Source organism: Osmerus mordax, chromosome 4 (assembly GCF_038355195.1).
Source record: "Osmerus mordax isolate fOsmMor3 chromosome 4, fOsmMor3.pri, whole genome shotgun sequence".
Taxonomy (NCBI): Eukaryota; Metazoa; Chordata; class Actinopteri; order Osmeriformes; family Osmeridae; genus Osmerus; species Osmerus mordax.
Genome location: NC_090053.1, coordinates 1,298,409 through 1,311,555, shown reverse-complemented (window position 1 = coordinate 1,311,555; position 13,147 = coordinate 1,298,409). Strand labels below are relative to the sequence as shown.

At 51.9% G+C, this 13,147-nt stretch overlaps 1 protein-coding gene across 2 annotated transcripts in view; it reads left to right on the top strand.

Moving 5' to 3' along the window:
- The window catches only part of dusp8a (dual specificity phosphatase 8a), a 30,424-nt gene extending 18,807 nt beyond the window's left edge, over window positions 1–11,617 (top strand). The window contains exons 1-5 of one of the 2 annotated variants that reach the window (XM_067235372.1): window positions 299–830; window positions 6,777–6,943; window positions 7,104–7,263; window positions 7,455–7,578; window positions 7,960–11,617. In XM_067235372.1, the coding sequence (XP_067091473.1) occupies window positions 713–830; window positions 6,777–6,943; window positions 7,104–7,263; window positions 7,455–7,578; window positions 7,960–9,175 (1,785 nt within the window). In that variant the 5' untranslated portion in view covers window positions 299–712 and the 3' untranslated portion in view covers window positions 9,176–11,617. Of the gene's footprint in view, window positions 1–298; window positions 831–6,776; window positions 6,944–7,103; window positions 7,264–7,454; window positions 7,579–7,959 lie in introns of those variants that run through there. The other variant, XM_067235371.1, reaches the window with a different exon arrangement.
- The last annotated feature ends 1,530 nt before the right edge of the window (window positions 11,618–13,147 follow it).

Below are 13,147 nucleotides of genomic sequence, written 5' to 3'. Positions count from 1 at the left end.
GCTCCACAAGAGGGAGGGGGAGAGGAAGAGCTGGGAGGAGGAGGGGGAGGGGAGGGGGAGGGGGAGGGGGAGGAGGGGGAGGGGGAGGGGGGCATCTGAGCTCACGGCAAGTGAGCTCATTCACCCTCCGAGCGAGAGGAGAGAACAGCAGCTCCGTCATCCGAGAGAGAGAGAGAGAGAGAGAGAGAGAGGGGGAGGAGTGTGTGCGAGCGAGGGAGCGAATGAGAGACGGGCAGAGTGGAACAGAACAACAATAGGGGGCTGCTCTCCTGGCAGTGAGCTCACACAGACACACAGACATGGTGTGGAGCAGCTGCAGGCAGAACCAGCAGACACACACAGACAATGTTCTCCTCATAGCCTGGGTCTGCATATTGACAAGTAGCACTGTTTTTTTTCATTCTTTCAAGAAATGTTTTGAACCTTCTAGTGGATTCTAGTCTAGAGACTTTCATTGCATGCAGGTGGAACTTCTGAAGAGGTTTTGGGAATAGAGTGTTTGTCACCGGGGCCAGAGCTGTCTTGGACACGGGCTGTACTCGAGGTACCTGTATGGACTGTTGAGGACTGCTGGACTTTTCTCCGTCTGCTGTCACAGCAAGGACTTCCCTGAGCCTCTCCACTGCTCTCCACCCCCCCCCCCCCACACACACACACACACACACCTTGGACTTGTGTTTAGCGGAGGGGAGTGTGTGTGGGAGGTGAGGGGATGCCTCTGGAGGTGGTGATGGCTCCTGTGGAGGACTGCTTCTGGCGCGACCTGCAGGACACAGACATGAGGCTCAAGATCAGGGTCCGCAGGATGAAGCAGGGCAGACCGCTCCGAGGTGTGTACCCAGGGGGACAGGAGAGTGTGTGTGTGTGTGTGTGTGTGTGTGTGTGTGTATGTGTGTGGGGAAGAAGGGTGTGGGGGTGCAGGAGAAACAGGACGGTAGAGAGAGAGGGAGAGAGGGGGGGGCTCTGGAGGGTGACATATTGCTTCCGCTCTTTCAGCACATTGAGATGTGAAACATCACAAAGGGCTCTCTCTCTCCTCTCTCTCTCTTTCTCTCACTTCCATCTTTTATTGTGCACTACAGGTGTTTAGCTGAGTGTGTTTCACACAGAAACACTACAGGTGTGTAGCTGAGTGTGTTTCACACAGAAGGATGAGGCAATGCAGACAGTGCCTGCATTTTTTATACGTGGATGTGAGTGTGTGAGTGTGTGAGTGTGTGTGCGTTTTTGTACCATTATCTAATTGTGTGTGCAGCACTTAACATCTGCTACTGTTCACACCAAAATGTGTGTGTGTGTGTGTGCTGTAGAGCTGAGGTTGGGCAGCTTTGTGTGTGTGTGTGTGTGTGTGCTGTAGAGCTGAGGTTGGACAGCTTTGTGTTGGTGTGTGTGTGTGTGCTGTAGAGCTGAGGTTGGACAGCTTTGGGTGTGTGTGTGTGTGTGTGTGTGTGCTGTAGAGCTGAGGTTGGGCAGCTTTGTGTGTGTGTGTGTGTGTACTGTAGAGCTGAGGTTGGACAGCTTTGGGTGTGTGTGTGTGTGTGTACTGTAGAGCTGAGGTTGGACAGCTTTGGGTGTCAAACTCGTTTGGGAGGCGAGGGAATAAAATAAGTCATCACACATTTTTCATCGTCACACAAAAGCGGTGAAAATCGAGAGAAACAGAGAGGTGTTTGAGGAGAATGTTGTTGTTAGTTATTTTGAGAGTGTTGCGCCTTGGGGTTAGGCTGGCTGGTTGTCTGTGACATAAATAACATTACATTAAGAAGACATGCAGTACTAAAGCTGCTATTTCAGTATGAAACCCTAAGTACCACACTCTACTACCAACATACTACTAACCACAATACAGACACACACTACTGTAACACTGTTCACTTGGCCAGGCTTTTCTATCTTAGCGACGCCAACTCAAACTGAAGTGGTATTAATGAGGTATCTCATATCTTCACAGGATGAAGTCAGAGCACTCAGACTAGGTTAATCATCCACCAGCAATGACGTGAGCACTGCGTGTATAAACCTGACCCTACACACAGTCCCTTATCTCAAATGAACCTCAGTTACCTGCCTGTCTGTCTGCACAGTACAGCTATTAACCCCAGATACCTGCCTGTCTGTCTGCACAGTACAGCTATTAACCCCAGCTACCTGCCTGTCTGTCTGCACAGTACAGGTAATACAGCTACCTGCCTGTCTGTCTGCACAGTACAGGTATTAACCCCAGCTACCTGCCTGTCTGTCTGCACAGTACAGGTAATACAGCTACCTGCCTGTCTGTCTGCACAGTACAGGTAATACAGCTACCTGCCTGTCTGTCTGCACAGTACAGGTAATACAGCTAACTTCCTGTCTGTCAGCCCTCGAGTGCAGTCTGCTGTTATTGTGCAGTCTAGGAAGGCTCCGCCCCCTGTTCTGTTAACACAGCCTTTGTGGAGCAGAGCGGAGTGGGAAATGAGTACAATGATGTCATAGTTGTGTGTGTGTGTGTGTGGGGGGGGGGGGGGGGGGTCATTGAAATGTAAATGTCCCCCCAGAACAGAGGAGCCAGCTGGAGGGGCACGGCGTCATGTCTCTCCCTTATGAGCCATAGCACCGGGGGGGGGGGGGGGGGGGGTAGAGGCAGATCACTGCCCTCTGGGTGTGGGTGGGTGGGTGTGTGTGTGTGTTCTCCATTAACAGACTAGCTGAAGAGGGCAGCTGAAAGCCTCCATGAGCCTGAACACAGTCAGAGGAGGATGTCAGAGTCATGTAACAGTAGCATCAATACTGCCAGACACTCTCCTCCCCTCTCTTTCTCTCTCTCTCTCTCTGTCTCTTTCTCTATCACTCACTCTCCCCCCCCCCTCTCTCTCTCTATTGGTCTCTCTTTCTTTACCGCTCTCTCTCCTCTTTTCTCTCTCTCTCTCTCTCTCTCTCTCTCTCTCTCTCTCTCTCTCTCTCTCTCTCTCTCTCTCTCTGTCCTTCTACCTCTGTTCTGATCCTAATGCTTTGGTACTCTGTTACACAACAGTAAGTCCTTTTGACGTATCAATGGAGAATCTGTCAGTGCGCAAACCATGTGCTCTGTCACTGATAAGGGATCTCTTTCTTCTTGATTGACCAATAAAGGTACATCATCTTTCATCATATTCCTACTTACTGTATTGTGATTAATTCAACTGATTAGATTGTGTACGCCTACTTCTAAAGGTCAGGAGAGACAGACAGAGTCAAGTTACTTTCGAGAGGCGAGAGACGAGGAAGTGAGCACTGACTGGTATGGCCCACAGCAACACAGTGCCCTCTTTTCTCTTATTGTGTGTGTGTGTGTGTGTGTGTGTGTGTGTGTGTGTGTGTGTGTGTGTGTGTGTGTGTGTGTGTGTGTGTGTGTGTGTGAGTGTGTGTGTGTGTGTGTGTGTGTGTGTGTGTGAGGGCATGAATCACGTCCCTTACCGGTTTACTTCCAGGAATCCAGCTCTAAAATCAGGTACATGTGAGGGGGTAATATGTGAGGGTCCCTAGCAGCTGACCTGGGTGAGGGGTGCTCCTTGCCTGCCCTGTGGTCATCCTGCCAGGGCTGGGCCAGCCAGCAGGCCAGGGTGAGTGCTTGGTCTTATTTGGGGATGACCTCAGCTCAGAGTTGACTTTCTGATGTCATCGAGACAGACAGCTGTGCTAGCGTGTGTGTCATGGCGTATTTTCAGTCATGTGAGTGTGTGTGCTTGGATTGGCAGGGGAGTAGACATGTGTCATGGGGTACTTTTGGGAGAATGTTTCACTGGGTACTTTCTGATTTGCACCACCGTGCGCGCGTATGTTTAGGAAGGTTCTTTCCACAGTGACAGCACCACATGAGAACACTATCCCCCAACAATCAGCTGCATCACCGCTTGTTTGTTGCTATGAGCTGTGGGGGGGGAAGATTAGGTGGCAGCGCATGGCAACAACGCCTTATCTCCTGCGACTATGACACATTTGGACAGACTTGAGGTGTTCCTTTTTGGTTTTGACGCAACGTTACTGGAATGCAAAACCACTCAGTACATGCTGTCAGACAGACAGACAGACAGACAGGTGTGTAGGTCAGATGTAGAGACAGACAGACAGGTGTGTAGGTCAGATGTAGAGACAGACAGACAGACAGACAGACAGACAGACAGACAGACAGGTGTGTAGGTCAGATGTAGAGACACACAGACAGGTGTGTAGGTCAGATGTAGAGACAGACAGACAGACAGGTGTGTAGGTCAGATGTAGAGACAGACAGACAGACAGACAGGTGTGTAGGTCAGATGTAGAGACAGACAGACAGACAGACAGACAGGTGTGTAGGTCAGATGTAGAGACAGACAGACAGACAGACAGGTGTGTAGGTCAGATGTACAGACAGACAGACAGACAGACAGGCAGTAGCAGCCATGTTCTGTGCTCTCAGCGTCTGCTGTGTGGCGTCCAGGAGCAGCTCTGAAGCTGTGGTGACCCGGGGGACAGACGAAGGCCTCTCTCTCCTCACCAGGCTTCCTCACCAGGCTTCCTCAGGAGCTGGGGGGGTGTAGGGGGGTGTAGGGGGGTGCAGGGGGGTGCAGGGGGGTGCAGGGGGGTGCAGGGGGGGTGCAGGAGTATGTATTCAAACGAAACCCTCTTAGTTCTGACCGCTCTAGAATTCCCAAACGACATCCTGTCGTGAAGTGTTTTCATGGTAACGTTTGCGTTTTCCTGTTTATTTAACGCCGTCCATACACACTTCCTCCGACAGGGCAACGCAGGGAGGGGAGAGATGTGGCCGTGTGTGTTTGGGAGTGTGTGTGTGTCGAGGATGGGCGCATGGGAACACACAAGCCAGTAGGAGACCCTTCTAGAACAATCTGGAATAGATCCTTCCTTCCTCGTTCTTAATAACTGTGTGTGTGAGTGTGTGTGCGTGTGTGTGTGTGTTTATGAGCGGGAAAGAGAGAGGGGGCTGCTCAAATAGGTCAGAGGTCAGAGCAATCACAGGTCAAATGCTTCGGGTGAACAGAACAATGTAGGCAAAGGTTGGCTAACGATTTCTCCTTGTACTCTACAAATAACACAGTTGACTTTTGTCTTTAATCCTCCCTCTTTTGTCAGTCAATCTTTTTCTTTCTCTCCCCCTCTCTCTCTTCTCTCTCTCACTCTCTCTCTCTCTCCCTCTCTCTCTCTCTCTCTCCCTCTCTCTCTGCCTCCTGCTTCATGTTGAGGGTGATGTCATCGTTCTGCTGGTTGCCATTAATAGCTGGAAACAGCCAGGCCCGCTCTGCTCTTAAAGGGGCAGGCACACAGGATGGCCTTTGGTCTGTCTCTATCTGGGCCAGGGCTCCATGACTCTGTTCTGCATCCTGCTGGCTGCTCCCAGGAGACATGAGCGCTCCTCTCGCTCTGCTGGGGCAGCCCCTGTAACAGCCCCTGTAACAGCCCCTGTAACAGCCCCTGAAACAGCCCCTGTAACAGCCCCTGTAACAGCCCCTGTAACAGCCCCTGAAACAGCCCCTGTAACAGCCCCTGAAACAGCCCCTAACCCAGGCCTGGCCCTGGTCTGGCCCTGGTCTGGCCCTGGCCAGACAGACATAGGAGGGTAGCCAGGACATTGAGGTGTTCACTTGTGCTTTGCATGACTTTCAGCAGTTCATAGCAACATAATAGCTGACAGCACTTTGAGTGTGCTGACATTTGCAAATTGTGTGTTTGTGATGGTGGTGGGAGGAGGGGAGGGGAGGGGGGGAGGGGAGGTGAGGGGGGAGGGGAGGGGAGGTGAGGGGGGGAGGGGTTGAGGCCGGGTGGTTCTGGAAGGTCTAGGTTCTCTGCTCTAGCACGTTCCACTTGGCTTGCTGTGTGTGCTAGTTTAGAGGAGTGATGTCATGTGGGTGTGTGTATGTGCTTGTGTATGTATGTGTGCGTGTGTGCGTGTGTGCGTGTGTGTGCGTGTGTAACGGCTGTGTCCCAGATTGGGTCAGGCAGGGTTGAACCCAGATTAGGTACTAATCCCTCTGTTGAGGCTCACGGTTTCCTTGAAGTGTTTTTCTTTCACGCCCCCTTTCTTTCCCTCCTCTTCAGCAAGGTCATTACTTCTTACCCCCACCCTCAACCCCACCCTCACCCCCACCCAGAAGTCACATGGCCGCAGTAATGCAGGAATGCAATGTAATCATTTGTGGGTAAAGAGGAGAGTTCAGACAGAAAGTAAAAGTGGACATGTTCATATGTGCTTCCTGTGACATCATGTGAGATTATGTGTATTTTTTGTGTGTTTATGGACGCCTTAGTGTGTGCTTGGTCTTGCTTGTGTGCGTGTGTGTGTGTGTGCTTGTCAGTGGTGTGTTACTGGGCCTCTGTCCTGCACCTGTGGCCTGTCTCATTCCCCCAGCCTGATGTAACGTGCTCCTACAGGACATGAGCTCATGCAGGAAACAGAGCCGCTCACACACACACTGGGAGCAGAGCCGCCGAGTGTTAAAGGGCCAGACACACACATTCCTCTCCACCCATCAGCCAGCAGACTCACAGCAGCCCACAGCTAGTCCTCTGTTATATTCCAAGCGAGCAGGGGGCATACACGCATCGTTTTCTCACTATAAGCCTCATCTTCACAGTGCCTCACAGTCATGTGTGCTTTTAGCAATCTCACAGTTTGTCTTTTATCATCTGCAGGGGGAAGCTCAAGACTTTAGAATTATTGTTGTCACGTTTTATCATGCGGTGAAACTAACTCCTCTTCTCTTGTTCTTATCTGTGTGTGTGTTTGTGTGTGTCTGTCTGTGTGTGTGTGTGTTGGTCTTCAGGGGGCTTTGCTGCGTTCTCCTCCTGCTTCCCGGGGCTGTGCGAGGGGAAGCCAGCGGGCCCGCCGCCCGTCAGCCTGTCCCAGCCCTGCATGCCCATCCCTAACGTGGGGCCCACTCGCATCCTGCCACACCTTTACCTGGGCTCTCAGAAAGATGTTCTCAACAAGGTGAGCCCCACCCACCAACACCACCACCACTAGTGCAAACACAGCACCAGATACACACACTACACACAGTCCTAACACCATTTCCAAATGGATGTTCCAAGATGTTGTGACCCAACTCCAGCCTCAGTGGCCAACCCTCTCCCTGTGTGTGTGAGTGCAGGACTTGATGGCTCAGAATGGCATCACGTACGTGCTGAATGCCAGCAACACCTGCCCCAAGCCCGACTTCATCAGCGAGAGCCACTTCATGAGGATCCCGGTCAACGACAACTACTGTGAGAAGCTGCTGCCCTGGCTGGACAAAACCAACCAGTTCATTGGTGAGTGAGGAGAGAGGGAGTGGCTGGGAGAGAGGGGGGGGGGGGGGGGGGGGGTGGAGCAGGAACGTGATGTGGCTTGATGCAGAGGGGCCCAATCTCAACTATGTGACTTGAGTCGATGGAGGGAAAGTAACATAATCACATGTATTTTTTGTAAGATTTTTATGATGTATTCTTTCCTTCTCTACCAGACAAGGCCAGGGTGTCTAACTGCAGAGTTATTGTGCACTGCCTGGCCGGGATCTCACGCTCGGCAACCATCGCCATCGCATACATCATGAAGACAATGGGCTTGTCATCAGATGACGCCTACAGGTATGAGCCCTCCCACAGCTGCAGCCCACAGCCCCAGCTGAACTTAAGTTGCACCCTGGGTAGAAAGACCAGTAACTGTGGAAGGAAACGCAAGACGCCGCTTTCTTCCCCCCCCCTCCCCCCTCCCTTCCCCGGGCGTGAGAAATGATATTGTTGGTTGGCTGGCAGGGGAACCGGCTCACACTGGTCTGTTAGTGTCTAGAAAACAGTGCAGTGGTTTCAGATCATGTTTCGTGACATTTTCAAACACCTTTACCCTGAGTCACCTTGAAGGCTGAGACAGTACTCTCAGGGCAGTAAGAATGTGTTCATTGTGTTTCCCCCTGATCCTCCATACAGCATAGGAACCAATGTTTCCCTCCAATGTTTTCCCTCTGACAGATTTGTGAAGGACCGGCGACCCTCGATATCCCCCAACTTCAACTTCCTGGGTCAGCTGTTGGAGTTTGAGAAGGGCCTGCGGCTGCTACAGGCCCTCACCACCAGCTCCGACGACAAGATCTCCGAGGTGAAAGGTCAGCAGCAGAGCTCAGAGGTCAACAGGGTCAACTGTGGGCCAGAGACCAACGGGCACTACGACTCATCGGCGGAGCCCCAGACGACTCCGGAGCCTAAGACCCCCTCTCCCACCTCGCTCCAGCAGGGCTTCAACGGGCTGCATCTCTCAGCAGAGCGCATCCTGGACACCAACCGCCTGAAGCGCTCCTTCTCCCTGGACATCAAGTCGGTGTACTCGCCCAGTAGCCCCCACATGGTGCCCACACACTCAGAGGACGTGCCCAAGCTGTGCAAGCTGGACAGCCCCGGGGCGGCCACCTCCAACGGCGTCTGCCCCCAGTTCTCCCCTCTCCCCGACAGTCCCGGCTCAGCCGAGTCCCCCTTCCCCTCCCCGGGCTGCGGGGGCAGCATCGGGGGTCTGGGGGTGGGGGGAGGCGAGGGAGCCTCCTCCCGGGGGTCCTCCTCCAGGCCCAGGCGGAAAGCCAAGCACGGCGCCGGGGCGGGTTCCAGCGCGGGCAGCTCCCCGGTCCACACCCACCCCCAGTCCCTGAGCCTGACCCTGGGACGCTCCCTGCCCGTCCACAAGAGCCCCAGCCTGGACGACAGTGCCAAGGGCTCCCTGCTGCTCTCTCTGCCCTCGCTGCCCTCCCTGGGCTCCGGGGCCATGTGGACCAAACACAGGGACACCGTCCAGGCCACCACCCCCGTCACGCCCACCGCCGACGCCCCCTGGCACTTCGGTGCGGTCGAGGGAGGGGAGGGTGGGATGGAGGTGGGGGGAGGCGGGGGGGAGGGAGGGGAGGTAGGGGGAGGAGACTCCTCCGTGCGTTTCGGGAGCAGCTCTGCGTACTTGGCGTTCGGGTGCAGCGAAGGCGTGCGACTACGGGACAAAGGGCCGCGAGCCCACCGAGACGCCACCACCACGGCCACCGCCCCCTGCGCCCCCTGCGGCCCGTCGTCGGAGAAGCAGTTCAAGCGGCGGAGCTGCCAGATGGAGTTCGAGGAGGGCGTCTCAGAGACGGGCTCCCGGGAGGAGCTAGGGAAGATCGGGAAGCAGTCCAGCTTCTCCGGAAGCCTGGAGATCATCGAGGTGTCCTGACAGACCCTCCACCGGACCACCGCCCGCCCACACAGGGGCCAGCGGACGTGAGGGGTCCACTGTAGGAGGGGAGGAGGAGGAGGAGGACAGAGGGGTGTGCACGCTCCACATCTCTAGATAGTGTTATAGACTCTGAGAGAGAAAGCAGACTTGTGTTAGCGAGTTAAGCGCTCATCGACTAGCGCTGGGACCGAGTCACCAAGAACCAAATCCCCTGGGAGGAGGAGGGAGCCATGGAGGGCTGGGTCTGGACATGAACCCTTTCTCTCTGTGGCAGAGGAAACCATTCATGTCTCAGATTGCTGTTAGCCACACTACAGACGGGCAGAAGTAGTGTACTGTACCGGTGACATGTCTGGCTTGAGACTCCGCCCTGATTCCTCCCAAAGCTTCACCTCAGTGTTAGTGGACTGTGAACCCCCAGCATGGCTGTGTTGGCCCCTGCCCTTCGACCCCGCCTGCTTCAGACTGGGCGTGGAGCCAGAGCTGCTCTGCAGAACCACCCCAGCACCCACAAGCAGCACAAAGCAGAGACACCCCGACAGACTCTCTGGCTCCCCCACAGGATGACTGGCGGTACTGCGTCCCAACTATGAAGGCTCCATCTGTGTTTCAACCCCACTCCTGGTTTCTGTGCTTCAAGGGGACGTTTAGTGACTGTTAATGATGAACACTCCTAGCGACGGGCAGTAAGCACACACGGGGTGTTTTCCCACAATGCACCTCTGCTCCTTTGTGTCTAGTGTTAACAGTGTGATGTGCCGAAGGTTTGGGGCGCGGTGAGGCCTTGTCCCTGCCCTTACTGTGGGCTTCTGTACCCGCATGTCTCTCTCCACATGTAGGCCCTTCTACTACACACCACTGAGCATGCTCCAGAAAGCCTGGCTTCAGACAGACAAATACTATATATACTATATGAATATATATAGCGATTTTAATGGACTTTTAATGGACATTTTCTTCTCAGTTATAGTTTTAATTTATTTTATCTGTTCATTCTGGTAATGAGAAATAATATAATGTTTTGTGGACTTTCTTTTCTTGTTTTGATCTGGGTTTTTCCGTATGGTATTTCTGACTGCAAACACACACACACACACGTACATAAACAAACAAATGCAAGCAAGCAATATGTGCTGTTCCTTCTTTGGGGAGAGTGAGGTCGGACTGTTGAAATGCACTTGCTGTTCATCTATGAAAACAGTGATCAGCCACTTCACTGCACGCTGGTGACGTCATCACAGGTGAGGTGTGTGTAACTTCATCTCAGTGTCCCGGACGTTTCCGGAAAGTGTCAGACAGATGTCACGACTACTGACGTGCTCTTAAGACCGGGAGCAGGCGACTGGGGGACATCCCAGGTGACGAGTGCGAGCACGGTGTTGTTATTGCTGACGTGTATTTTCGAGGGCTAAAATGTAAACAACTATATGCAAGAAGATCCTTACGGTAGAGGTTCGATGATGATGTTCAGGCACTGCGTCCCCTCTGATGGCTGGTATTTACACACAGCCACTGTAAGCCAGGGCAAGACTAGGAAAGCAGTGGTCCCCCAAAGCTAAAACAACTGGCCACACAGACACACACACAAACAGAGACACACATTTTGTTTGTTCTCAGGGGAAGGTGAGCCTAGCCCGGAACAGGGGTACACACCTGCTGGTTCAGCACAATGCATATCTCTCAAACTCCCTCGCTTGTTCTCTCTCTCTCTCTCTCTCAAACTCCCTCGCTTGTTCTCTCTCTCTCTCAAACTCCCTCGCTTGTTCACTCTCAAACTCCCTCGCTTGTTCTCTCTCTCTCTTAAACTCCCTCTCTTGATCTTTCTTTTCAATTCTTATTTTTCCAAAGGTTTAGTAAAGAAACAAAACAGACGGAAAATAAAGAGGTAAAAGATTGAACACTCACTCTCCTGGTGTGAGAAGGTCATTTATTTATAATGTGTATGTGTTTTTCCACCTTTTGGTAGCTTCTCTCTATATGGTGAACTTCTACCTTTTCAGCTTGACCCCCCATGTGCTGCTGTAACTGTGTGCAGACTGACTTCCTGTGTTCAGCTCCATACTTCCTGTGTTCAGCTCCATACTTCCTGTGTTCAGCTCCATACTTCCTGGTCTGAAACCTGGCACACCTTCTTTCCTCTCCTGTACTTCTCTATATTTTTAAAAAGATGTTGTTATAATTATTTAAAAAATTGTGTAAATGAGACGATGCAGGCTGTCCCAATTGCTATAATTGTTGGTATTGATGTTTATTATTATTATTATTATGTTGTTGTGTACATAGCAACGTATCTAAGAACATTGATGAATTTAGGTGAGTTTTTACAAGAATATCCTGATACCTTAGGCTGCTTGACGCAAAATACCTCAGGTTCGATTGAAAGGCTTTTCATTCCCCTGTACATGTTTTGTGAAAATGAGACAAAAATACAAACATTACAAAATATGAAATGCTTTCTGTCTCTGTTTCTGGGTCTCTGTTTGGGTTCCGTAGACACCTAGATCAATTGACAACATCATTGAATTTAATTCAAGTCATTCAGTATGACTCTTTGATTAATACATTCTTGCAACTGATAAAGAGATGGTGTGTCATACAGAGCGCACCTTCACGGTAGTTTTTGATGCTACTTTTGAAGACAGGTTCATGTGACTTTGAAACAATCATATTATTCTGTAAAAAAGATTTTTGATCATGTAATCTCTGATGGGACCTGAACAGGAGTGAATAGGATGAATGGAGAGGGTTTTTTCTCTGCTGTATAAAATAATATAAAATAAGTACTGTATAACCTACACTGATTAGCGAAAACATAGTGACCGCATGTCCAATTTGTTGTTGGTTCTCCATGTGCTTAAACAGCACCAAGTCATGGACTCGACCAGACTTCTGAAGGTGTCTTGCGGTATACGTCAGGTTCTGTTGTCATGTTCTTCAAACCATTCTGTGTTGTTCATCCCACCCGGACCCTGTCGGGAGGAACTCCCCGCCACTGCCCGAGAGCACAACACCAGCCCTGCCGTTTCAGAGCTGCTCTGACCCACCCATCTGCCTCAACTATTTGGCTCTTGTCAAAATCATTGACCTTGAGATGACTCAAGGCTCAATTACTTTCTTACCAAGTAATCTACCCAGATCTGGACATGTGCCCTTGTTAGGAGATGACCAACGTGAATGGTCATATTCTCATCAGCGCACATCTGCATTGTTTACATATCTGTTGTTTTATCAAGTAGGTCGTCGTTAAACCGATTATGCTCAGACCTTTAAATACTGCCATGTCGGTCATGTGTCAGCTGCTAGCAGCAGCAGTTTCACACGGAAGAGAGAGCGACAGAGAGACCCCCAGGCACCTAGAGAGACCCCCAGGCACCTAGAGAGACCCCCAGGCACCTAGAGAGACCCCCAGGCACCTAGAGAGACCCCCAGGCACCTAGAGAGACCCCCAGGCACCTAGAGAGACCCCCAGGCACCTGTTCTCAGGTGTTGAGTATACCTAATAACCAGACAGGAGGTTGCTCGTGTCTGCCCTGGTCTATGTGTGTGTAGCGTGTCTGTGTGTGTGTGTGGCGGCTCTGTGTGTGTGTGGCGTGTCTGTGTGTGTGTGGCGTGTATGTGTGTGTGTGGCGGCTCTGTGTGTGTGTGGCGTGTCTGTGTGTGTGTGGCGTGTCTGTGTGTGTGTGGCGTGTCTATGTGTGCATCTGTCTGGGGGTGTCAATCGTGGGGAAAAGGAAGATAAGTAGTAGCAGATAGATCGGCTTATTGTCTGCATCATCATCCCTTTACTTCCTCCACCTCATCTCGTGCACATGTACACACACACACACACACACACGTGCACACCCATTGCCCTTGCCCACATTGTGACAGGCCTCCTGTCCTCCATTTCCCTGTTCTGTTTCCAGGTGCGGTTGTAGTCAAAGGGATGGCAGATTGGTGAGACTGGCTAGGAGGAGCTGGGTGTGGTAT